This window comes from Heterocephalus glaber, unplaced genomic scaffold, assembly GCF_053883595.1.
Source record: "Heterocephalus glaber isolate CG9 unplaced genomic scaffold, H.glaber_assembly_v1.0 deba00001608, whole genome shotgun sequence".
NCBI lineage: Eukaryota > Metazoa > Chordata > Mammalia > Rodentia > Bathyergidae > Heterocephalus > Heterocephalus glaber.
In genome coordinates, this window is record NW_028258379.1 from 32,964,488 (window position 1) to 32,991,218 (window position 26,731).

At 52.9% G+C, this 26,731-nt stretch overlaps 1 protein-coding gene across 6 annotated transcripts; it reads right to left on the reverse strand.

Moving 5' to 3' along the window:
* Positions 1–414: 414 nt before the first annotated feature.
* Bdkrb2 (bradykinin receptor B2) lies at positions 415–25,776 on the reverse strand. 6 transcript variants are annotated; one of them, XM_004837012.4, is made up of 3 exons: positions 25,367–25,776; positions 7,080–7,192; positions 415–4,353 (listed from the first exon to the last, which is right to left on the reverse strand). In XM_004837012.4, exons 2-3 carry the CDS (start codon positions 7,151–7,153, stop codon positions 3,219–3,221), a joined length of 1,209 nt encoding a protein of 402 aa, XP_004837069.1. In that variant the 5' UTR covers positions 7,154–7,192; positions 25,367–25,776; the 3' UTR covers positions 415–3,218. The 6 variants fall into 6 exon arrangements, with proteins under 6 accessions (XP_004837069.1, XP_087051642.1, XP_087051641.1 ...); XM_087195516.1 differs by having other exon boundaries at positions 5,520–7,192; positions 25,377–25,601; XM_087195515.1 differs by having other exon boundaries at positions 5,520–7,192; positions 25,367–25,601.
* Between the last annotated feature and the right edge of the window lie 955 nt (positions 25,777–26,731).

The following is a 26,731-nucleotide window of genomic DNA, read 5'->3' on the forward strand; positions in this document are numbered from 1 at the left end:
CCCAGAACCCAGAGTTCTCCTAGGACGCTGTCCTCATTCCCACATCCTTATTCCTGTCCCCATCACCCCACTGAACACAAGTTCAGTGCCTCCTGTGTCCCAGGCACTGCGCCGAACTCTTTGTACAATCATCTTGTTAATGATTGTGACATAGATGACATTTTACATAGGAGGAAAGGTGGACTCAGAAAGAATGAAGGAGAGAGTGGAGGCCACACAGCAAATAAGAGTCAGGGCAGAGCTGGAAGGGGAACCACGTTCCCCTGCTCCCAATGCCTTAGCACCTGGCTCTGTTCTTCATGTGCATGACCTCCTATGGGTGCACCTGTGTTCTTTCAGATGTTGCCAGATGCACAGTGGATACTGTCTTAGTTATTTTCTCATTGCTGGGACAAAATATCCAATACCCACAAGTTAGAGGAGGAAAGGTTTATTTTAGCTCACAGTTTGTAGAGGTTCAGTCCATAGTTGGTTGGCTGCAAGGCAGGGCAACATGGCAGAGGAGAAGTAGCCCATGGCAGGGAAGACAGGAAGCAGTGAGCCTCTTTCTCTTTTAATTCCATCCAGGCTATAAGCCTATTGATTGGTGCCACCCATATGCAAGATGGGCCTTTCTATTACCCACACTCACAACTATGCTAAACCAATCAATGGACTAATCCAGTATCACACAGCCATGATCCAACCATTTCCCCAAAGCCCCACCTATGTATGAGCACATGGGGCTTTGGGGAGACCTCTAGATAAAAGCCAAACATAGACCAAGGATTGGGAGGTGGGCAAGGCTGAGAGTAGGGTGGTGGGGGGGGACAAGGAGGAGATGATGGGTGCATCAGAAAGAAGCAGACAGAACCAGGAAGCACTTGAGGGTAGTATCTAAGGAGGTGCAGACCCACCATGGGAGGGAAGGCAAAGAGGGTACATGGAACAGTGAGCCCAGGTCTCTGGCATGTGTGGGTGCATGCTTGGCTCAGCCGTGCTATTTATGGAAACATGGAATGCAAGTTTTGTTTAAAGAATTAGTGAGTGATTCATTAAACAAATCATGACTAATGAAAGGGTCCCAAAATGGAACAGAGTTCCCATTGCTGGGGCTACACAAGCATTGACTTTTTATCTGGACATTGTAGTGGATAATCCTAATTTGAGGGAAAGACCAAATAAATGGTAAGTGCTTAATAAATACATGTTGTGTGAAGGGATGACTGAATCACTGCCATCTCTGTGATTCTAGGGACTCATGAAGACGCCTGGGCACCTGAGGGGGATTTGGTGATGAGTTGTCCATGGAGGCATGGAGGATGGGAGAAATGTTGTAACATTTTCCTGAAATTTTCCATTACTCACTGAATATATTTTAGAATGTATGTTTGAATTCCTAAGCATACATGTTGGGTCTTTTTCTCCACTTATAAGGATCCCAAATTGCAAATGTTTGGAGACCATTGACCTACATGACCTACCTTTTTATGATCATATTCAGGGTGAGACTGGTCTGGATGCATGGGCACTTTGCCACCTCTGGCCTGGGTCTAGCTTCTCAGGTGGGACAGAGCTAGCTGTCTACTGAATACTCATTTCTGGCCTCTCTTGGGCTCACTGACCCTGAGCTGCCTCGGTCCTATGTGGCTTGATGCTAGACCTGGACCACACCTTCCTTCCCATCTCCCCATGGGGCTTTGGACTATGCTGGCTGCAGGAGGCAGATTATTAAGATGAGTAGAAAAATAATCGAATGCCCTGAGGAGGATCGGGTTGTCCCCTCTGCCTGTGGCCAGTGCTGCTGCGCCCTCTACCCCAACCTCACCACTCTCCCCAGCCTGTAATGGCAAACAGATGCCCCGGGGAGCTTTCTGGACCAGTTGCTCTCCCATCTCTGCTTAGCTACAGGCTAACATCCTGTGGATGCCTTGTCCCCAAGGAGTTCCTCAAAGTCACGCATGCCCTGGCCCAGGCAGCCCAGCAGGACACAGGCCTCACCCTTGCTGATGAGGCCCTGGTAGTAAAGCTTTGGGGTCTCGATGGGTGGCTGCCCCGGGTGATCTCCACTGTTTCCTACTCAGGCTCCTCTCTGGATCACACCGGGCCACGGTCAAATAAAGCAGGTGAAGACCGGAACCAGGTGAAGCAGGCCAGGGTCAGGGTGCAGTGTCCCATCAGAAATTGCTCCCAGCCTCATCAAGATCCCAACGTGGGAGGGGCCTCCCCCAGCACCTGTGTGTGTTTGTGTGTGTGTGTGCATACACCCATGCCCACAGGTGTGTGCGGGGTGACAGGGAGGAGAGGCAGAGGGCCGAGGGGGACGGAGGGCCTCCACCTTCTGCCCCTGTGCCAATTCCCATCCACAGAGCCATTTCTGAACCTCAGCATCTTTTCCTTATAATTAATTTATTCCCATTCCGTGTGCATAAGGATGCCTCACATTCACGTAGCACCTTTCACTTCTCAAAGTCCTTTGATGCCCGTTGCCACCTTTACCCTCCCGCAACCTCGTGTCACAGAGGGGACACTGAGGCACAGGCAAGGGGGTTGTGCATCTAGTTCTGGCTGAGGGGGCTCTGTTCCTCCCACAGGGCCTGGCCTGAGCCCGGCAGGACAGACAGCCCGCTGGAGCCCGCCTGCCCGCAGGCCTCCTCTTCCCCGAGGGCTTTCTGGGCTCCTCCGAGATGGAGTCCCGTTATCTCTCCAGGAGGTACACAGTGAGTGCCTACGGGGTTCTTTTTTTGCACAGAAAAGAGGAGCCACGGAATCCTGGTCTCTGGGTTCTTAATGGGGACCCCTCAGAGTTTAACTGAGAAATCAGCCTCCACAGTCTGAGCTGTGTGGGTTAATGAACCCCAGGACAAAGATTCCACCAGGCACTGCCGCGCGTGCCCTGGCTCAGGGCACCGGAGGGGGGCGCAGCCCTCCTGGAGCTCTGAGCAGTCATGCCACGCCCCTCAGCCATTCCTTCCCTGCCCAGGTCCTCTCCATGTTTAGGAAGGAGCAGGCTGGCCCAGGAGTGGCAGCAGGTGAGACTAATACTGTGTGTGGAGGGCGCCCCGGCTGGGCCCCACTCACCCCATTGTCACAGACCCACCATGCAGTGGGGCAGGGCAGGAATCACCTCCTGGGTTTTCCCGGAGAGGCCGGCTTATCGCCCGAGGTCATGAGGGGTGTCTTCCGCTCCTTGCTGGACCCATGCTGAAGAGCAACTGTGTGTCGGCCCTCGCGCACACTCACAGTAGCCCCTGTGGCGTCCCTTCACTGCCACTCCTCGCCCAGTCCTGCAGTTTGTGGATCTGCCGGTCCACCGAGATGGACGTGCGCAGCGTTCCCATGGAGTTCTCCATCTGGACCGGTTCGGACACGCAGCCCCCTTTCCCGCACACCCTGTGGTACACCTCCCGAGACTTCTTCCGGAAGCGCTTGCCCACGATCACATACACCAGTGGGTTGAGGCAGCTGTTGCTGTAGGCCAAGTAGGAGCTGATCTGCGTGACGATGTCAATGATGTGCTCATCCCAGCAGCCAGAGAGGATGCCGAGGCGCAGCAGCGTGTCCAGGAAGGTGCTGATCTGGAAGGGCAGCCAGCACACGACAAACAGCAGCAGCACCGCCAGGACCAGCACAGTGGCCCTCCGCTCCGTCTGGATCTCCTTGAACTTCTGCATCTCGTTGTTGCGCAGCACCTGCATGATCTGCACTGTGCAGAAGGTGATGATGCTGAGGGGCAGTAGGAAGCCCACCAGGTTGAGGAGGACGTTGGTGAGCACCTCCCAGGTGTGGGAAGGGTAGATGATGACACAGGCAGTAACATTGTGGCCCTCCTCACTGTACTCCATCATGGTCCGAAACACCAGCATGGGTGAGCTCAGGAGCAGCGTGCACCCCCAGATCACCAGACTGTAGAGTTTGGCCCAGCGCACCCCACGCATCCGGCCCATGGACATGGTCTTCACCAGGGCCAGGTAGCGGTCGATGCTCACCAGCATCAGGAAGCAGATGCTGCTGTACAGGTTCATGTGGATCATGGTGTTCACCACGCGGCACAGAGCCTCCCCGAAGAGCCAGTCAAAGTTGTTGGCGATGGTGATGGCCCAGAAGGGGAGTCCGCAGGCCAAGATGAGGTCGGCCACCGCCAGGTTCCCCAGGTAGATCTCTGCCACTGTGCAGCTGCTCTTGTGCAAGCAGAAGACACCGAGGACGAAGATGTTCTCAAGTGCGGCCAGCACGAACAAGACCCACAAGAAGGGGGCCTGCGTGGCATTGAGCCAGCTCCACCACTCGGTGTCGGGGCAGCTGCTGCCCTGGGCAAGCGTTCCGTTCAGCGCAGATGCACCTACTTGCACGGTGATGTTGAACATGACGGTGCTGAAAGAGAATGGAAAAGAGGGTGTTACACGCCGAAGAAGTCCTGAGTGGAAGAAGCAGCTAGTGCGGAAGCTTCAGGGACAGGGCGGCCCAGCGGCTCAGCAGTTGGCTCCCTGAGGCAAAGCTGCGGGGACTGAGCTTCATTTCTGCAGCCAGTTCTGAGAGACTGTTGACTTCGCAGATCTCAGGGAGCCCCCTCCACCCCTGGGCTAAGTGTGGCCTCACTGCTTCATCTCCAAGCTCCCTGGGGTGATTCCCGGGCCAGTGTCTATCAGCAGCTCTGACAGTCAGCAGTCTGGGCCCTGAAGCTTCCCGAGGAGAGGGTGCACAGCACACTCCTTCCTTATCACACCACCACTCCTCGAGCAATGAGTAGGAGAGGAAAAACACAGTCACGCCAGGCAGGGAGGCTCCAGCCCCGGCCTGGGGAGACCAAGGCCCATCTGGCCACACCCCTTCTCCCTGTACAGCTGGCTGCTGCCGGCAGAGGGCAGCATTGCACCTCCACACCCTCCACCAGCAACAGCTCCCCACTTGGGGGGAAGGGGAGGACGCATGAAGGAGAGGTGGTGGGAGCCGAGAGCCAGGGGGCCCTCCCGGGTCCCAGTCCTGGTTCTCTTACTTATCAGCTGGGTTAACTTCTCTGAGCCTCAGTGGACTAACCAGGAAAATGGGAATGACAAAGTCTACTTCTCAAGATTATGGAGGGAGGGGATGCAGGACAGTGTGCAGGAAACCCAAGCCCTGTATTCGGTTCAATGAATACAAGAATTCAGCTACTTTTGTCGCCTGTTGAAACAGCCAACGTCAGACTTTAGCACCAAAGTTGGAGGGTTCTGGCTGCTGTGTCCGTGACCGCATCATTAACCACTGTTCCTCTCTCACTCTCAGGGGAGGTTCGGAACAGGGGCTTAGGCCAGTTTCTAGAAGTCCTTGCTAACTGGTGTCCACCTGTGGCAGAGAGGCACAGTGCTTGGCCCATCAGCTTTCCGTCCCAGCTGTGTGGTCTTGGGCAAACATCTTGACCTCTCTGAGTCTCCATTTTGCCTTCTTCGCAGTAGTTAATTACTCTTTCCTGACTCTCCTTACCTGGCAGAGGCAAGGTTCAAATCAAAGCATGGTTTGATTTGGAAAAGCCCAAAGCACACACCCAGAGAGAGGCTTACCTGGCCTGTCCCCTGTGCTCTTGGTGTTTAAGGCAAGGGATGGCGGAGGGAAAGATACTCCTCCAGGAGGCTCATGGTTGGGAAGATTTCTGGCCCAGGCTCTGAGCAGCACATCACAGACAGGTTCTGCTCATTGCCTCTGGGCTTTCGCAGGAAAAGTCCCTCTGCTTCTCAGGGCAGCCGCGCCATCCTGGGGCCTGTGGTACACCTGCCGCTCAAAGCCTGGAGAGGTTTGGGGAGCTCTGCCTGGGGACGGGGCATGGAGAGGGATCCCACGTCCCCGCCCTGCAGGCAGCACCAGATGCAGGAGAGGGCAGGCAAGAGGTGCAAGAGGCGAGGTTGGAAAAGGGAGAAAGAGCTCCCAGGAAGTGAGGCGGCTCCCCGAGGACTGTAGGGAAGGGAAGAGAGGACAGGAAGTAGGCTACAGAAAGATCCCGCTGGTGGCGAGATGGTTTGAGTACATCCCACAACTCTTTGATACTCCTCCTTTCCAGAGGAGGAGCCTAATCCGTCTTCAGGTGGGCATGGGCTGGACTTAGTGACTTGCTTCTAACCAATGGTGGCAGTAATGGTGTGTGACTTCCAAGTCTGCAGCATAAAGTCCTGTGCAGATTCCTCCTTGGCCTCTTAGATTGGCTCTCTTGGGAAACCCAGCCACCATGTTGGGAGGACCCGCCAGCAGCCACATGGACAGGCAGCAACTGGAGACCTCTTCCAGAAGCGATCGGCTGCTTCTGGTCCCCAGCTTTGCCTCTTCCAGCTGAGGCTCCAGACAAGAGACTCAGTCGCCAGCTGCCTCCACTCGCCCTGCATTCCCAACCCATGGAAGCTGGTGGCCCCTTTCCGAGTCCTCTGCAGGGGAGAGACCTGCCCTGGACAGTCCCCTCATCCAACCCTTGGCCCCAAGTCTGCAGCTACAGAAAGCCCATTTCCTCAGCATTTGGCTCATGGAGTTGGTGACTCTTTCATGGGCCAGCTCGCTAGGGACAGAAGACCACAACAGATGCTACTTGCTGACAGCCTGGCTCAGAGCTGGCTCTGAGAAGCCACAGAGTCACCAGATGGCTGCCTAGTGAGTCCCGAGGAGGAGCTACAGGTTCAGGGACCCACAGCCCTGGCTGAGACGGCCATGGACAGAGACCATGCTGGCCCTTCCCCTGTGTCCTCAGACTCTGCTCCTCCTGGCCTGGCCTCCTTTTCTTCTGCCGAGATCTGGATAGATCCCCTGCCCTGTTCTGTCTTCAGAGGGCTCTGGTTCCACCCACTGTCAGCCACACGTGGGAGACACCCCGTCTCTGCAGGAACATCCACGTGTGCCTGACCTCTGGGTGCTGACTTCAGGATGGAAAACTTACCTTCATTTCAGCTAGCCTGGGCCAGCCAGGAGTGTCTTTTCCCAGTCCCACAGCACAACCTGCCCACAGGGACTCAGGGTTTTATCTTTTGGCTCAACACTCCTTGCTCCTTCATCTCTCTCCCACCTAGGATCTGATAGGCCCAACAATCCTGGGAGGTCTCCAGGCTGGCTAATGAGTTATCTGCAGGGTCCCTTTGACTCACCTGAGGGAGGCTGTGGTGGGCACAGGATCTTTATGAAAAGATGGGACCATCAGCCTCTTCCAGCCTGAAGGCATCTGGCCTCAGTGTGGAACACGGATGAGACTTTTCTGGGGCTGACAAGGAGGAGAGATGGTTAGGTGGTGGCTGGGGAGCATGACCTGCAGCATCCTGCACTGGGGAGGTGGGGTCTGCAGAGCCTTTCATTCGGCACAGGGCTCCGACTGCTTACCACAGCCTTGGACTTCCAGCCTCCAGAGCCAGGGGCCCAAATAAACCCCTTTCCTCAGACATTTCTTAGCCTCAGCATTCTGTTCCAGCCACACAAAGCCCAAAGACAGTCCCTTCTACCAAGGAGAGCAGGCTCAGGGCTGTGGCTGGTCCCCCACGACTACCCGGCCTTTTACAGATGGTTGATATTTTGATTGATCTTTCTTTTAAAATGACAAACAATAGTCATTTTTCCATTTAGGTTGGTGACATGAAGTTATAGTTCAAAAATAAGTAGATGTTAAAAAATAATTATACAAGTGACATAGCTAAGGCAGAAACTGAATGTGAAGGGGAGCTGTGGGGAGGCACAGCCTTGAAGCATTAGCTGGGGACTTGAATGACAACAGGAACGGTCTGACAGGTGGGCTCTGGAAGCTGGCCATGGACTGAGTCCTCTTCCACACAGTGCATTATTTCATCTCATTTTTCTCAATAAGGGGGATCAAAATATATGGCAGATGGCTACATTTTAAAAATTTTATTACAATAAAAGATACCTTGCCATGAGCCCCCTCAAAATTCCCCCTCCTTTTGAACACACTTATCCCGTTGTTATTACCACTTTCTGAAGCAGCTCTGGAGCACTCTTTCTTGAGTGTCTTTACCAAGTCTGATAAAAATATAATGGATACTGCTTCTGTGTGCCATCCAATGGGAAGACAGGCTCATAAAAACTTTATAGTGTGTCCTTTTCTCGTGGCTGAGACAAAATACTCCAAGTTAAAGGAAGAGAGGTTTATGTGTCTCACAGGTCATACAGGTTTCAGTCTGTAGTCAGCTGGCTCCAAGGCAGGGTGGCATGGCAGAGAGGCATCGCGGAAGAGAAAGAGTCCAGTGCAGGCAGAAGACAGCAAAAGCAAGCAAGCGATCTTAGCAGTTTCTTTCTGCCCCTTTTATATTCTGTCTAGGCTACCAGGATTAGGGTGGTGCCAAACCAGTTAGTGGACTGATTTAGTAATCACCCACCCTTAATCCTAGCATTGCACCATGAATCAGCTACACACTCCAGATTCAACCACTTCTTTAAAAGCCCCAACTATGACTGCATGAGGCATTGGGGGAGGACATCTAGACGCAAGCCACAACAGTCCTTTTCACCTTGTTCACCAAATCTGGCATGGGTGACTTGTGGCTCTTTCCCAAAGTCAAAACAGCCGTCAAAGGTCAATGTTTTGAATCACTTCAGAACATCTAGGCAGGCAGGGAAGTAGAACTAAAGACACTCATAAGCAAGGACTTCCAGAACTGCTTCAGAAAGTGGCAAGAACGATGAGATGAGTGTGTTTGAAGCAAGGGGGAGGATTTTGAGGGGGATTCATGGCAATGTGCCTTTTACTGCGATACATTTGTTTTAAATTTAAACATTCGCTGTGGTTCTCCATCACATGGGTGTAACGGGTAAGGAATAAGAGTCCCTGCATCCCCTGGCTGCTGTGAGGGGCAGGTCCCTCCATGTGGGTCAAGTGCAGAAGCATGTAGTCAGTGGTCCCAGCTCTAAGCCACCCATCCTGTACCACCAGAACCCTCTGCTTGAGCTGCACCTGAGCAGCGTACTGTTTAGGGGGTGTCTCTTCCTCCTGGGCTGCTCTCCTACTCACAGACCTGCTAAGGATTTGACACTGATTTCACAGCTGGATGGAGACGCGTGTGCCTGGGACAACCTGCTGCCCATCAGGGGACCCTTGAGACACTGGGGCTCTGTTCATGGTCCGAGGGTGGATTTTCTCCATTGCTTTTGCCTCTCCTCTCAGTGAGCATTGTGTGTGTGTGTGTGTGTGTGTGTGTGTGTGTGTGTGTGTGTGTGTGTACACGATCATATTTGGTCCAGGAGGGGAGGACCCTGTCTTCTTCATGTCTTCACCTCTGCCTTCCACCGTGTCTACCTGTGCTTTGCCATCCCAGTCTCTTGAACAACGTTAGTCTCATAAGTCAGTCAAGTCCCCCAGGCTATTGGGCAAGCTGTAGTCAAGGCCAGAGCTAGAAAACATGGTCCCCTGACTCCCTTTCCCCAATACCTGGATGACAAATGTTCTTCTCTAACACCTGATTTACAAGCTACCAAGTCAGGGTACTGTTCAGAGACTCACCAGGTAAACCTCAGACTACAGCACACAAACAGAGAAGGGCTGGGGTGAGAGGGACCCAGGACGGGGCCTTCTAAGCCTCATCAGCCCCTGCAGCATAGGAAGACCAGAGCCTAAGGGGAAAGAAGGGGTTCTGGGAAGGGAACCCCCACCCTCCGAGCTCCCAAAGACAGCCAACCCCGAAAATCAGGCTCAATCCCAGATGTTCAGAGTGGGGACCTTCCAGCATTTTACACTTTATAGTCAGGGAATGCTCTAGAAACACTCCGGAGGGCACGGGCTGTCCCCTCCCATCCTGATTTCTGCAGAAGATGGTGAGGCTGCTGTCATGAACGTCTACTCTCAGATACCTGGACCTTCTTAATGTTTATCTTTCCTGTTCTCTGTGGCTAGATTATTCTGTTCAGCATGGTGTGTTTCTTTTACCCACATTGGGTATCGTAGTTTTAATAGAAAGCAATTTCATCTGATATCCTACCAGTCCTCCTCAAACCAAAATCTCCCTTTAAAAAGTTACAGCAGTAAAGGGACCTTCAAAAATAATATTAAAACCTCCCAAGGTTTGGTCCTTCAATACAGCTCTTCTCAGATTCTACTTTCCACCATCTTTCAGGGGTTTATATGGAGCATCACATCAGGGCAGTTTTCCATGTTGTTCCATGGATGCCATAGTGACACATTTAGAAACATGCACTGCGCCTGTTAGTGCCATTTATTGAGTCATCCCTTTATTCCAGTTATTTTTCCTTTAGTACATTTCCCAGTGCTCCCACCTTGCAGACACACTCCTGGCTCCCAGGTGCACTTCCCACTTCCATCTGAACTCCAGCTGCCCCTGCACCCTGCCCTCCCCTCTGCACAGCTACTGCCCTCCCCTGTGCCTCCCCATGCCTTGCATGGCCGGTTCTAGCTCCATGTGTGTGCCTGGCCAGGCTGTCCTTCCCAGGTATGCAATTGAACGCTAACCCAGGGGTTGCTGAGTGGGTGTTTTGTGGACAAGACTGAAGTCCAGAGTTGGCTGCCTTGCCACAAAGGGGGTGGCCCTTGGTTACCTGGATGATCCACAAAGCTGGAATGATTTCAGACCAGGCCCGGGGATTCTCAGGAGGAAAGGAAAACTTGCTTATGTTATTGTGGGTTTGTGGCTCTGGAGGTTGGATGCAGGGCTTCACACACACTAGGCAAATGCTCAATCCCTGAGCTACACTCCAGCCTGAAATTCTGCACAGATGACAGCTTTGGTCTATGCCCAGGACTTCTGGCTGCCCCTCCTGAAGGCTCCTAGAGTCTGGATGGCCTTGCCCCGGCCTGCAGTACACACGGCTGTTCCCTGCAGTACACCTCAGAGCCCCTCTCCTGTGGGCTGTTTCTCTGCTCAAACCCGGACTCACACCCCTCCCTTCTCCTACCCATCCTGTCCCTCTGCATCTGTGTAGGGCACATCTGTTCCACTTGCTTGTGTAGGTGGCCCTTCCTTTCTCCGGCATGTGTCCGACACATAGCAGGTGGTCAATAGATGGCTGCTGACTGGCAGAGGGCGGGCAGTGCTTGTCTCTGCTTTTCCATGCAGTGGATATCTTTGCAGATGGAGGGAGGGGAAACAGGGGGTCCCGCATGCCCACCTGCTACATCCTTGATGCCGTGCCACTGAGTGGTGAACTTACCCTTTTTTCACAGGCTCTAGACAAAAATGCAGAGACAGGGATGGACCCTAAACACTTCAAGTCCACATGGCTAAAGAGAGGCAGGATCCATGCCCAGGCCTCCCAGAGTCCAGTGCCAAGTCCTTTCTTTAACACCAGACAAATGCCCACCCAGCAAGCCTCCTGGGGCAGGAAGCATCCCAAGCACAGCTGAAGGATGGAGGGGCCCAAGGACTGACTGTCCTGGAAGGGCTGCTGTGGCTTATGTCCCTGCAGAAAAGCAGCTTTGTGTGTGTGGCTGTCTGGGACAGCTCGGACTTGGGCTCAACTGGCCACAGGTGTGGGGTTTTGGGGGAACAGCAGCCAGGATAGCAAAGCTGGCATTCCCGGGGGATCTGTCCAGAGAGCAGTGTGGCTCTTCCTCTCCCCTGGGCTCTGGTGGGTATCAGGTCACCAGGATGGTCTAATGATGAGGGCTTCCCATCACAGGAGGAAGGAGGCCCCTCAGTCTCCATTTTGCTTTTTATCCTGGCCCTGGGCTCAAGGTACAGCTCAAACACTAACTGGACCTGTCCCAGGAGGGTGCCCGCTAGCTCTGGGCCTCTGGCCACCTTCACATGCACACGTGGATGTGTGAGCACTTGGATCAGGTGCTGGATGTGTCCCAGGGTCCTGTGGCTTCATGACTGAGACCCACAGTCTCTTCGAATCCCAGCTCCAACACTTTGCCGAGGTGCATAACCTTGGACAGGCAGCTCACCCCCTTGGCGCCTCCGTTTTCCTTATCTGCTGTAACGGTGCTGATCCTCCCATCTGCTCTGTGTGGTTGCCAGGATGCTCATGATTACACAGTGCGAGAACAGCTTCAATTTTAACTGCTCCACAGTTGTCAGTGTTTCCTTTCTGTCTGCGTCAGGTTTCTGCAAACAATTTTATTGGAGGAAAGACCTCTGGTGCTGACAAAGAAAATGTCCAATCAGCGCCTTCTTTTCCTTTCACAGAGCGGGAAACTGAGGCCCAGAGAGGCAAGGGGAGGTGTGAAGCCTACTGCAGCGTGGAAATGCCAGCCTAGGACAGAAGCCCATGCTTTGCATGTCTCCTGCTGGGTCAGGGTCTGAGTCAGGTCAGAGGGGCTCTGAGGCTGGGCCCGGGGCTGTACCCGTAGGGATACTGCTCCAGTGGCCATCTAACTAGCAGCACAAGCACACTCCTGTTTCTTGTTTCTATCCTTGGGACTTCTCCCCAGTTAATCCTGCAGAACCTGGGAAATTAGAGGGGGAGGCCACACAGGCAGAGCTTCATCAGACCCCCTCGTGTTACAGAAGTGAAGTTGGGGACCCAGAGCTGGTAAGCATCCTCCCAGGACACATTCGGTTAGTGGCTGAGCTTCACCTTGAACCCAGATCCCGTAATCCTGATTCCCAGGTCTCTTATTCTTTTTATCACCCCACAGCTGCCCCGATCCCGGGATGGGACGCAGAGTGTCAGCATTGTCTGAGGTCAACTGCAAGCCCTGTGTTCAGGGCACACAGGTCATGCTGAGAGCAGATGCCTTTGCGTGAAAATAAAGACAGCTGCTTCCCATGTCTCTGAATATCCCAGCCTCCTGTCATGAGCAGTTAGGTCCTTTCTAACAGGAAGAAATGGAAACCCCTGCCAGAGATCAAAACCCAAAACCACATGAGAAGTAGTGGGAGGCTTTGTTCTGCCGAGGCGAGTCCCCAGGAGCAGCAGGAGCTGGGAAGAGAGCAGGGCTAGGTGTGCTGGGGAAAGCTATTATTCTGCACCTCTCCAGCCCCCAAAGGTCCTTGATGGCCCATGAGGTGGCCCTGGCCCTGCTGGGGCAGCAGTAGCGGGTTGCTGGCCAGGGGCCACTACCAAGTGTGTCCCACCCAGCCCAGTTTACAAACAAGAAAGAGGAATACAGTAAGCAAAGAACCTCTGCAAGCCTTGGAAAAACAAGAATCCTTGGGATCATGAAACAGTTTGGGCTCAGCTGAACAGGTGAGCAAGAGGAGCCACAGAACATACTGAGTTGGGGGCAGGCAGAGGAGGTGGAATCTTGTCCTTTCCTGCACACCGTAGTATCCAGGCCTTAAGGGCTCCCATAACATATTCTCAGCTCTGAAGGGACCTTTGCCTTTTCACTTCCTGGAAGGTATCTACTTGCCTCATTCATTCATCCATCCATTCATTCAAACATACTTCCATTCCATTGCCATGCTCAGTGTGAGGTATAGCAGAGATGACACCATGGGCAAGACAAAAAGAATCAGGACGTCAAGCAACCCAGTGCCATCCTTCAAGGACCCTCTCAAATGTCACCTCCTGTGAGAAGCCTTCCTTGCCTTCTCAGCCAGAAGAGCCCTTGCTGGTCTGGGACTCCACAGTAAAGAGGTGGAAGGAGCCTTGCCTGGGGCCAGAGCCCTGATGACCAGGGGTGCCCTTGGGTAAAAGGCAGAGATCTCTAGGCTTCTGGTTCTTCATTGGGAGGAAAGGGTTGAACAGATGGTTCTAATGACCTCTGTACAACCCCTCCCTAAAGAGGGGTAAGCGGTGAGCTCCCAGTCTTGAGAAGCATACAAACAGACGAAAGCGTTTCAAAGACTCATCTCTCACCCACTGCCTCCAAAGGCTCTCTGCGGAGGGGCAACAGAAGTCTGTCTGAGCTGGCTCCTCCTCACAGGTGTGGCCAGAAGGGACTGCATCCTGCCTCCCTGCCTCCCTGCCCAGCTCCCTGGGCCTGAGGGTCTGGTCCTGGCCCTGCTGAGTCAAAGGCTCCCCTCCCTCCCCTTCGCCCTCCACCTGGTTCTGCTGCAGGAGGTGGAGCCCCTTGGAATGGAGGGAGCCGACCTTCAGAATTCCAGACTGTTCTGCCAGTGTTTCTCTTTTTCTCAAAAGGAGTGGGAGGCAGTGTGTTTCCCAGAGCTGAATGTGCAGGGCTGTGGGCCCAGCATCTCTAATGTCCAGACAAGCAGTGAAAGCCAGGAAAGGCTGAGCCCTGAGCGTGGTGTTGACCTTAGGAGCAGACAGATGAGAGGCAGATCTTGGCTTTGCCTCTGCTATAGCTGATGGCCTGGGCAGGTGACAGCCTCTCGGTGAACCCCGGCATCGATGCATCGCCTCCCCTTTTACTGAGTATAGTGGTCGGTAGAGCCAGCACCTGCCCCCGGGGCTCTCCAGGTGGTGGGCGGGAGGGACATCCCAATGTAGGGAGGTGGGGAGCCTCCCTGGGGCCACTGCTGTGTAAGGATCCACACTGGATTCTCCACCAGGACATGCACCCTGTTGCTGGGGTGTGCACGGCAGCCCTGCACTGGCTTAATGGGGCACTGATGACCCGAGGCTGGGGGCAAAGGCAGCATCTCCGAAGGAGACAGAATGCCCCTGCCAGTTCCCACGCTGCTGCTCCTTCCTGGGCAGAGGTCTGCCAGCTCCCTCCCACTTCCGTCTCTGTAACCAGAGTGAAAACGGGTCCAGGATCACCTGTCACGGTGGGGTAAAGCTGTGCCTGAGCCCCGTCCCTGGTCTCGGCCTGAGCTGCTCAAGGGACAGATGCCACTTCCTGTTACTGGGAGGGCCAGTGGTCAGGCCCTGGAGGGCCAAGACTCTGGAAAGAGATCTTGGTCGAGAAATGCTTGTTTCCGGTGATCTGTGGGATCAGCCGGGGGAAGCGTGGGAAGGGAACCTGCAGGAGATGCCCCAGGTTCTAGGGCTCCTGCTCTCTGACCTTTGCCCCTCCGAGACTTCTGGACAAGGACAGTTTCTTTGGAGAGAGGAGTCAGAGGTGTGGTGTGCTGGTAAATGGTTAACAGGCACCTCTCTGGGGAAAAGCCTGGATGTTAGCATTTGCTGATTTCCGTGGTGTGAATACCCTTGCCGTGGCTGATATCAAGTGTAATGTGACATGTGGCTGTAGGACCATGAGGCCCGGCACGCTGTGTTCACAGAACCACCTCCCTGCCTCTGTACCCACCTCCCTCTCCATCAGCCCTTCCAACTCCTATTCATCCCTCAGCTCCCTTGTAATGGTGTCATGTCACCTTCTCCGGGCGGCCCTCCTGGATTCTTCCTGGTGTCCCAGGCCCAGAGCTCCTATTACAGCCCTTGGCACACTTTGTGTCAACTGCTCACTTCTGTCTCTCACCTTGCCAGCCTGTTTGTGCTGGGATGGCCCCAAAGGGCTCTCTCCTCCCTTTCACTCTGTCCCTACCTCCTAGAACTGGCCTGGCACAGACTGGGGCAATATCTGTCAAATGGATAATGTATATTGATGAGGACACTGAAGCAAATGCAGCTGTTGTTCGTCATGTGCCCACGCTGTTCTAAGCACACAACAGAGATTAGCTCATTGAATCCTCACAACAACCTGAGATAGCATTGATGTCCCCACTGAACAAGAGGACCCTGGGCCCATACGGAGCTGGCTGGGACCCTGAGGGACACGCCCCAGGCCTGCACACATGTGGCTGCCCTGGTCCTATAGGACAGGGGGCACCAAGCACTGTCCTCATTCAGCAGATAATAAAACAGGCTCGGAGTCCAGTGAAGGCTTGGTGAAGTTTAAGCCTAATGGAGATGAGGTAGGATCAGCACTTGGGGCTCAAGCACAAAAGGACTTTGTAAACGGTCACATGCCCCAGGCCTGCCAGAGCTATGGAAGTTTTGAGTTGGAAGAATCTTACCATTTAGAGATTCGTAGTCCAGACTTCACAACCAGGAGAGGAAATGAGCATCTGAAATCGAGCATGAGCATCCGACCCCAATCCTGCCTCTGTGCAACGGGCGCAGCACTTTACAGTTTGTGACACAGCTGCACAGTGTCCAGCCAGGGACATCTAATGCCTACTTTACAGAAGAGGGGACGGGGGTTCCCTCAAGGGAAATGACTCACCCCAGGTCCCAGACTCAAAAGTGGGAGCCAGAGGAGCACGCACACAAAACCACCTGAGAGACGAAAAGAACCACGGATGAATCAGCTTGATTCCCATCAAGTGTCTGAAGCACCCCGGGCCAGAGGAGTGTGGAGATTGGAGATCCAAAGGGATTCACAAATCCCCCCCTGCCCTGGTGCCTCCTGTCTCAGGAGAGGGGCCAGACAGCCAGATGTCCGCCTGGGCTGGAGCTGCAGGAGGGAGGGCCGGGTGTGCAGGACGACCTGGCCTTGACCCCAGCTCTGGCCTCTTCCCAGTCTCGCTGGGACAGGGACAGTGAGATTGCACAGTTGTGTCCGCTGTCCCCAGGGTGAGGTGAGCTATCACTGCCGGATGCCTGGCCCAGGGCTGCAGGGAGCCAGCGGCTGTTGGGATTGCTCTTGTTGCCACTATTACTATCCCTAGATCAACGCTGGCCTTTTCGTGTGTGTGATGCCAGGGATTGAACCCAGGGCCCTGCACATGCTAGGCCAGCACTCTACACTTGACCCCTACTCCTGGACTCTGAGCTTTACCTTCGAGCAGGCAGCTTTCCTCCTCTGGCCTCAGTTTCCCCATTAGTGATTACACCCAGTGCTTTGTAAGGTCCTCAGGCTTTTCTTTTTCTCCACAGCCGTTCTGACTGTCTCATTATCATCCCTGGAACAGAGAACAGGGTTGGCGTCTGGATCCTCAGTCCTGGCACAACATAGCTGCTATTTGATTGTTTGCTGCACTGAGAGGTTTTTGGCAGTAGTGAGCTCCCTGTCACTAAAGGTCTTTAAGTAAAATCTGAGCAGTGTTTCTAGTGTACTTGGGTCAAGATTCCTTTCATAGTAGTATTATGGCCACCCTACCCAATGCTGCACTGCTTTTATCCCCACTTTTTTCAACTCAGGGCATTCTCTTTGTAGGATCAGCCCTGGAGGTGCTGACTATATGTCAGGAGATCCATGTGTCAGAGTTTTCCTTAGAAGGGGTAACAGGGTATGGCACCAGCCAGTTTCCAGGGTGAAAATGAGCTACAGAGAGGGTGCCAGCTTCCAGAAGGACGCCCAGCCATGGGGTTCTGAGTCTGGCCTGGGACCGCATGCAGTCTGTGCTTATGCTACCGCTCCTGGCTGTGTTCCTGCAGGAGGTGGGGAGGCAGAGTGTCATCTCTGTCTCAATTATGTAAGTATCCTCCACTGTGCATAGCCAGCAGAGCCATGGTTTGTCACTGGGTTAGAGGGAGGGAACTGATGACCTCCCCCTGACCCCCGTGAGGCCTCTGCAGAGCCTGCCTAGGGTGCAGGCCACATTCAGGGCCTGGGGTTCACCAGCTCTGGTGCAGTCCAAGTGGAAAATTCCTGCTTTTTCAGCCTAGATGGAGGAGCTTTCTGACATGCACGAGCTTGCATAATTCCTTTTGACTTCACATTTTTGGAGCCAGAAACAAATCCTCTGGGTGTGTGTGGGGGGGTGGGGGCCTACCCGGCCCAGCTGGTGCTAGCCAGAAGGCACACCTAGGCCAAGGCAGCTCTCTCTCCCACCTGGTCCAAAGCTGCACAGGGGAAGAAGGGTAGCAGATTTGTGTTTCTGCTTCCTGGCAGGTCACGGGGCAGTCTGAGCCTCAGCTTCCTTATCGGTGAAGGGGTTGGTTATTGGCAGTTGCTCATTGATATTAGGGGTTCTATCAATAGAAGTGTGCATCTGATGAGATGCCAGCGTCCTTGTTGCCAGGTGCCCACCCTTGGCTGCCAGTCTTTCCTTCCTGAGGGAACCTCCAGAGCCCAGAAAATGTAAAAATAAAAATGATGTGGTTTGTGAGCATTTATTGGCCCGGTCACAGACTGATAGAGGCAGAGAGATAGTTTTTGTTGTCCTCTCTGAATAGGGGGTGGACTGGCTCCCAGTCCTGCCTCTGGAAAGTTCAATTTGGGGATAATTTGACAAAGCTAATCAAGGACCTGAAAAAAAACCACTTTTTCCTTTTTGCATAGTATTTTGGAAAATAATCAAAAGGATGGCAAATGCTTCATGCCCAGAGGAGTTCGTAATCATTGGAAAGAGGGACAGGAGCAAACTTAATGTTTAGGACTGAAATGCATGATCCTCTATCCACATAACACCTGGTAAGCGGGCAAGGAAAATGACATTTCTGAGTTTACCAAAATGAGAGACTGCTGATATCACTTCAAGTTTTTAGAAACTGGGGCACTAAATTATATATACAACAGGGTTCAAAAATCTGGAAGCCACTGCCGCAGATCATTACGGGCTGCAGTTGTTTTGGGGCATGGGACCATGGGTTGTTTGGGGTTTCTCTAGTCTTTGTAGTGGTTTTATGTTTCCTCTGGAGAACATCTGTTACTTTTCTAATAAAAATATTTAAATAAGTCTTGTGTTTTCTCCTTTTTAAAAAAAATGTTATGAATCATGTTTCATTTATGCAAGCAAGATGAGCAGTCAATTCAAGCTCAGGGAAAGCCATTGTTAACATAAAAACTGGTAAATAAATGCGTTCTCATGTTTTCATTTAAAGTAAAATGTTTAAATGTTTACAAACTGTCCTCGGATGGTTTCTTTTGTACTTAGCCACCAGTCCTGAGCAGGTGGAGTCAGTGGGCTTCCAGTCACCTGGGAAATCAAGCAGTGGTGGTCTCTGTAGCAGGGAGCTCGGGGAAGATGCAATCTCCCACCTGGCCGTGACGTCTACTCATGGCCCCATAATTCCACCTGATTCCACTATTTTGTATCCCAGTGAGACAAAGGAAAAGGAAGGACCTACTCTTTCCCCAGCCTGCTCTCTGTTCTGATCTGTGTCTCCTTCAGCTGGCTCAAGCCTTTGCATAATTTTTCCATGATGGTGGCAAGAATGGCATTTTTTCTGAGCCCTTTCACACTACAGCACGTCATTCTGTTGCCATCACTCACAAAAGACTGTTCGGTATCATCTGGTGTGGTTTGAAGTGTGTCCTCCAAAGGCTCCTGTGTTGGAGGCTTGGTCCCCAGGATAGCATTACTGGGAGGTGGTGTGGAACACTTAGGAGGTGGGGCCTATGGGAGGTCTTTAGGTCATTGGTACTTGACGATGTGATCTCTCCCTTCTACATGCAGTACCACCATTGCCATTCACTGTGTGGTGACAGAGACAAGGGGAGGGGCCTGCAAGAGCCTGAGTCATGCTGTTTGAATTCTCAGCACCCAGAACTGTAAGCTAAATAAACCTCTTTCCTTTATAAAGTTGGTCTGCCTCAGGTATCTTGTTCACAGGAAAGAAAAATGGACTAACATAGCATCACAGGCTGCTGATCTCTAGTCCTTAGATGTTCTTCTATTGAGGTCTCCTATATTTGCTGCTTCACAAAACCCTGATTTTTCTTGCTTTTATGTTGCCCGTCCCCAAAACCTATCTTCAATCTCTAGTCAATCTGATGTTTATAGTATTTTCTCTTTGCAATTCAAAAATGCCATCAAATGTATTTAAGGGACACTCTCTCATCTCACCCTTTCTTGTGTTCTGTATGGAAGGCAGGGCTCCATTTCATGGGTGAGGACTCAGAAGCTGGAACCCCAGCCACCTCCCAGGTTTCTGGGACTTCCTCTCACACTCCTCCTAGACCACCCCAACTTTGCCTTGTGAGGCAAACCTGTGGGTAACAAAAAGAACTCATATGGTGGAGTCACACTGGCTGGCATTCAGATAGATCTCAGCTCTGCCACTTACTAAGGGGTGACTTTATGTGAGGCCCTCCCTGAGGCTGGGTCCTTCTTCTCATGGTGTCAGGAGCATCATCTCAGTGGGGGCTATTGGCAGGACCCAGCAGGATCACACCCTGGCTCTCAGGACCCAGTCAGCACCAGCCCCCTTTGCTGCTCAGATGTGAAGCTTCCCTCTGCTTTTCCTCAAATCTATGTATCTTTCTGGGCAGTGGATGGCCCAGCTGTCCCCAACTCCATCCCCTGAGCCACAGACACCACTGCCCAAAGGGACTCTCAGAAGAAATTTCCAAAGCCACTTGTAAGGAAAGGACTCCCCTGGCTGGCATTTATCCTCCCAGGGACAGACATGTCCATTGCTGGGAAGATCCGGGGGTGGGATGTAGGGAGGAAGAGGACAGGCGAGTGTCCCAGTCATAGGGTGGCTAGGACCTGCTGGGGCTTCCAGGTTACTGCCCACGGAGGAGAAGAGCTCAGACTGGGGCTCAGGCTCCACCAGCTCCCACTTGGTTCTGTCAGCTTCCTCCCTCCCCACTTCTCTCTACCCAGCAGCAGGCTGGTTTCCTCCCTGCCCTGGGCAGCCCCTGGAGTTCTTACCTCTATACCTCTGCCTGTCTGGGGAAGCAAGATGAAGTGGGCAGAGCCAGCCAGGCTCAGATGGCTGCTCAGCCTCTGCTTCACCTCTAGGGACTATTTCCTCAACAGCCAAGCGGGGACACCATACCTTCTTGACAGGTTTATCAGGAGGAATGCTTGTGTGATCTTTTGGGGTGGCAACAGTGCCCTGGGGCTTATATATACTTCTGCCAGTGCCAGGCACTCTCCCTGGCCCATCAGACCCCACAGCATTCCCCTTCCCCCATGTAGGCATAGCCTGCTCTAGTTGGGTGTGGACTTGAATTGGAAACCCGCCAGAGAGAGAGAGAGACAGAGAGAGAGAGAGAGCGCTTAAAACTTACCTGCAGCAACAAATCAGACATGACAGAAGTGTTACAAGCTGGCTGTGGGGATAAGCAGGCAGCAGAGGAGCGGGGTGTGTGTGTGTTGGGGGTGGCAGCAGACAGAGGCTCAGAAAAGGAAAGAGTGGAAATGCTGCCTTTTGGTTCCTGATTCTGGAGCCTTAGGAACAAAGTATTGATGTGACAGTCCCGGGGTCCTCTGGGGATGGGAACTAGAACTACAGATGCACAGTGCCGTGTCTAAGTCCCTCTTGGCCCTTGCCTGCCTCTCCCACCGGGCTCTGTGGTTTGTGTGGGTGGAAGTTCCAGCTCTGGGCAGCCCGGAGCAGGCTCGTAGGAAGTGGCTGAAGGAGGAAGGAGTAAACCAGCTTCCGTGCTTGGGCTGTGGAGCGGGCACTTTCACACACACACAGTCCTGTCTCTCAGCACCAGTGGCCACCATCCCCTCTCCCAGCTGAGGAAGGAGAGGCTAGAGGGGTCAGCGACTTGCCCTGGGTCACTCTGCAGGGACGGCCTAGCCTGACTCTGGGCTGTTAAACAACAATGCTGAGCAACAGTGAAAAGAAGAAAAGAGAGAATACTGGGTGGCTAAGTAGTTAGCACATCCGGAGCCCGGCTTGGCTTGGATCGATGCCCAGCTACACAGAGTCGGAGCCCCCATGGTGCAGGGCCGGGCCAGCTGGAGGGACAGAGGCTGCTGCCCCTCAGCACACTTCCAGAGGCGAGGCGCCTCCTGCTGAGATCCAGGAGCTTTGGCAAACCCTGGGGGTCAGGAGAAAGGGAGTTTCCTGGGGGCTGGTGTGGACCCCTGAGAGGCGGATCTGCTCTCCCACCTGGTGTCCAGAGGCTACCACCCACCGACCTACCCTCTGCTGCTGTGTGTTTGCTGGATTCTCAGCATCAAGCTCAGCACTTCCTCTCCTTTTCCCTGATGTCCTCTCCTGACAGCCAGCTCGGGTTCCCCTAAGATGGCCTACTGATATTACTGCTTTTCTTCTTCCTGATTAATTATTTTGCTTTTGTCTTATTATTTTCCTTTTCTCTATTTTTTGGGGAGAGGCCACTACTCAACACCTAGCTTTTCTGAGTTAGGCATTTAATTCATTTATTTATAATCCTCATGGTTTAATAATTTGAAAATTTAAGGTATGACTTCGCCTCTGAATATGGTTCTGGCCACATCCTGTAAGGTTGGTAAGTAGTGTTACAGTCAAGTATTTCCCAAACAGCTGGAATTGGACTTTTGATGAACTCTTTGATGGGAGAGTTTTGAGAAGGGTGTTTTCTAAAAATTTCAAGAGGTTTACGATGTTTGGTTCTTATATTTGCTGTTAATTTCTGCAGGATGGTCAATTATGCAGCCTGTGAGAGTTCTCTATTTGAGACTCTACTGTTACTAATCTCTATGCCCTGAGGTTTTCTTTAGGGCTTAATTTTGTAAATTAGTCAATTTCTATAAATGCAATGCCTCAGGGGGTCCTATTTCTATTCTTTTAAATTTTTGACAAACATCACAACTGTATCCATCTGTTAGCATTAAGAGTAGAAAAATAATTGTTCTTTCAGATAAGATAAAACCCTTCAGCACATTTCCCATATTTCCCCTCTCTTTCCCGTCCCACTCAGCTTTGGTTGAAGTAACATGAAAATTTTGGTTCCAAGGCTGAGGCAGAAGGATCTAAGTTCAAGCCCAGGCTGAGCAACTTAGTGACTTAGCAAGACGCTGTCTAGAAGGGAGGGAGGGAGGGAGGGAGGGAGGGAGGAAGAAAGAAAGAAAGAAAGAAAGAAAGAAAGAAAGAAAGAAAGAAAGAAAGAAAGAAAGAAAGAAAGAAAGAAAGAAAGAGAAAGAGTTCAGTGTGAAGGCCCTTTGTTCAATCCCCACTACTTAAAGAAAAATTTCTTTCGGAATTTTTACAAATTCCTCATCTTTCCTATTCAGAGCAGCCTTTTTAAATGGTCACTAAGCTTCATAGTCATGTTCTAACCAGCTTGCTGGCCATAACCTCAGACTTAAATTTTTCCCATTGCAATAATTTTTTTCTAAAATGTATCTTCCTCTTTCTTCCATGATCAAACAAGATTGGTCATGTTCAGGGTCGTATGGCCGTATTTCCCCTTCTTGAATTATCTAATATTATTAATTTCCCATTTGACTGAAATGCTTAATTAAGTACTTTTTTTCAGAAATAAAATTCCTCCCCAGGACCCAAGCCTGAGAGAGTGGAGCCTGTTTTGGGGTCCCCTGCAGCTGCAGGGCCAGCACAGAGCCAGGCACTCAGTAGGTGCTCAGTGAACGCACTTTCTCACATAGGCACCGATGACACCATGACCCAGCGCCTGCCAGTCCAGGCCCTGGCTCCTGCCCTTCCCTCCCAGCTTCCTTGCCGAGCTGGCTCCTGGGTGTGGGCACAGATGTGTGCATTGCTCCCTGCGCTTCATTTCCAGGCCCTCTTCTCACATCTGCGAATCTCAAGGCTGCGATTCCTGGACTGAGTGGACACTGGAGGTGATGGGTCTAGGACCTCAGGGTCTCAGTAGGGTCTGACCACTGGGTCCAGGACCCTGAGGTCCTTTGAGAACCTTCTGCATCCTTAGAACAATGCCCAGAGCAATGCTTAGGGTTAGGTCCATAGTGAAACTGAGGAGAAAGGCAGAGTTCTCCTGCCCCCGCCCCAGTACAGTCTCTCCAAGGATCACCATCCCCTACCATGGTGTTCATTGCTACGATGAAATGACAAAGACGTGCTCCTGCCTCCTGGAGCCTGCAGCAGCCCTAGGGCTCAGCCCTGGTGTTGGACCCTTTCCCTCTGTGGTGGTATAAATGTGACCCGTGGTCCCATCCCCAGCATCGTAGAGAGTGGCACTGCCCTCCATCTCCTCTGCACACTGCTAACCGCTCCTCTCCTGCTCTGGCCACCACTGGTCTTTGACTGTCTCCGTGGCTTGGCCTTTCCCAGGATGTTGCATAGTTGGGATGGTTCAGTGTGCTGTCCTTTCTGTTTGGCCTCCTTCAATTAGTGACATGCTCTGTGTGCTTCCTGGGCCTGTGCTGTGACCAGCACTCCCTCATTCATTCACTCAGCCTTCAGTCATTCACTCAACGCTGGGCAGCACCTGCTTGACAGGGTGCACTTGTCACACAGACGGACATTGTGGCCTCTGGTGTCAGCTCTGCAGGACTCACCCCTGCCTCAGGCCCCTCCCTGACCACACACTGCACAGATGACAGAGGTGCCTCTGACATTGCCCTGGATGCCTCTGAGCTGTTTATCCAACCAGTCACCACGTTGGCAGAGGGGACAGGGTACACAGTCCCCTGTTGGAGCTCCATGGCCAGCATCAGCCAGGTCTGGTCTAACCCAGAGTCCTTGGGCTCATCCTGCAGGCTCAGCCAATCATCCAAACCTCCCTGAGTCCACAGGCGAGAGGGCTGAGCATCGCAGACATTTCGCCGGACTCCCCAAGACTTTGCCAAGGTTGGCTCGCACCAGACCCAGGGTCACATCTGCACAGGGAGGGCTGCAAGTTCAGGACAGAGCTGGTGGCTGGCAGTATACATACCTGGTTTTGAGTGTGCCCCCCGCCCTCTTCTGGCTGCCCCGACTCCCGCCCCAGCAGGGGGAAACACAGCCAACTGCGCACCATGCTCCTGGGGCTCAGGACTAGGGAGTGTCCCCCATCATGGCATGGCTGCCAGAGCACAGAAAGGCAGAGTGTGTTTTTCTCCAGAGCAACAAGGGTGGGACCATGTCTTCTGGAGCAACTCATGCAGCCATGCAAGGTTTCCTTTCACCCAGAGAAGGAAAGGAGGTGGGATTGGCCCAGGAGCCCCCACTGCACCACACCCAGGCCTGGGCACCCACTTCCTGTGGCAGCCAGTGAGTCAGGAGGCACATCCCAACCTGTGGGAGGGCCCCGCTCACTGTCCACTCCACCCTAGATGCAGGCCACCGCCCCCTGCACAACTTCAGTACACGTGGCAGCACACAAGCAGGAGCCCACTGGCATAACCTGGAGCAGCTAAGTCGTCTCTGTGGCCTGGGACCCGGGATGAAATAACTTGTCCAACAGAGTCAGCCATGGGGAGAAAGCAGAGCTAGGACTCCAACCCAGGCCAGGATCGTGCATCTCCTCTGCCCTGAAGCCAGGGCCATCCCCAGAGGGACACCAAACCTGGCTGAAATTAAGGCACCACCACTGCGGGTCACCACACATCAGCCAACCTTGGCAAATCTTCTCTGCTGACCGACTCAATCCTTGCTGTCCCTGGGGAGCAGGCAAGCAGGGTACTTTGCAGTCAGAGAAGCTGAAGCCCAGGGAGATAACAGAGCTATCCAGGGTCACGCCAGACCAGTGAGTGGCAAGCTGTGAGTGAAGCCTGATTCTGGAGTCCACAGTCCTCGCCCATCTCTGCTGCCCTTACCTGCTCCCTTTGTTAGACTGAGGCATCCACCCAGCTTCCATAAAAATCAAATCACTGAATTGCTCTTGTTGAATTCCAAGCAGAAAACAAACAAGGCACTTCCTCCTGCCGGAGCCTTCCTCCGGATCACTTGTCAGAACTAGGAAAGGAAAGGCGCTTCCCCAAACTCCCCAGGACTGGAGAGAACCCTCCAAGGTGGAGTCAGCTCCCGCTGCCGGCCTGCCCTCCCTGGGCTGGGGCCTCCTGTCCTCTGCCACCATGAGGCCGCTGGACCACCCTTGCCCGGTACTCACCTGCACTCACCGGGTCTGGAGCAGGCTGTGTGGTCCCTTCTGCAATTCCTCCTCTGGCGGGCTGCTTGGCTCCTCAGTCTCCACCCTCAGTGGAGCCCCAGAAGTCAGTACAGCTCATCTTTCAAGGGCTGGGGTGGTGATGTCATCGACCTCCTAGGCACTTCCTCCTGCACCTCCAGCCCAGCTCCAAACCCCTGCCCAGTGCTGGAGCCAGGCTGGCAGCTGGCCCGCAGTGTTGGGAGCCCAGGCTGACAGGGCTGGCCTGGGCAGGTGACTACAGCTCCCTCCCAGCCCTGGGGGGCTCAAGGGCCAACATGCCAGAGGAATGTTCTATGGTGTAAACTGCCTGCCAGGTACAAACTCAGGCTGGCAAAAGTGTCCCAGCCAGCCACAAAGCAGCCACAAAGCAGTCTGTGAATGACCACATGAGTAAATGAGTGTAATATAACATGTATTGCTTATCATTATTTATTTTACCAACTTAACTGTTCTGGTCTGAGTTTTTGGTGTAAACAATAGATGTTTACATAGAAGGTGTAAACAGAAGGTGGCCAAGTGGGTGGGGAAGCTCTGGAGGTTTTTTTTCTTTTTTTTTTTTTGGTACCGGGATCCAACTCGGGTCCTTGTGCTTGTGAGACAGGCGACGGAACCACTGGGCTAAATCCCTGGCCCTGGAGTTTTTTTTTAAATACTGCACGCACTTCCCAAGGGTATCAGTGGCAAACTTGGAAACATTTCCCCGTTTTGTTCTCCGGTGAGCCGTGTCTGGGCTCCCCGGACACACAGGAGTTGGTCTTGGACTTTTTTGTTTAAAATCCTAAAATCCTCCTTCCGGAGGAGAGCAGATCAGTTGGAGTGGGCTGGGAGGAGTTGGGAATAGACAGGGCCAGAGCCCTGCCTGCTGTTTCTCCTTGCCCTGAACTTCTGTGAGTCAAGTCTACAAAGCAATGATTGCGTCCAATCCCATCATCATAGAGATAGGGAAACAGAGTCCCAGAAAGGCTTGAGGGGCAACCTGGGAGGCCGATGTGGCTTGGCTGTAAACCTGAGTCTGGGCCGAGGTTTGGCCCCAGTTTGTCCTGGGTTGTCCCAGCTGATTTGTCTATACCCTGGCATGTTGGAGCATGTGGGAGATCCTGGGCTGGGTCTGTGGACAGAGGCCTGTGTGTGTGTTTGCTCCTGAGGAGAGACTGTAGCCCTGGTCAGACTGCTGAGGGACTCTGTGCTGGGGGGTCCATCTGTGAGCCCCGCAAGGACAGAAGCCTTTGGAAGCCACTTCCAGCTTGGGCATGGAGAGTTTCTGTGCTATGAGATGAAAATCCTCTAAGACCTGAATCCACAGTGATATTTTGTAAATATCGCTGA

Excerpts from the sequence above, each read along its gene's own strand:
- Bdkrb2 (XM_004837012.4), bottom strand. The coding sequence starts at position 7,153 with ATGCCTTCAGGCTGGAAGAGGCTGATGGTCCCATCTTTTCATAAAGAT. Across the intron at positions 4,354-7,079 it reads CCCACCACAGCCTCCCTCAG|CACCGTCATGTTCAACATCA; the intron begins GTGAGTCAAAGG and ends ATTCTCTTTCAG.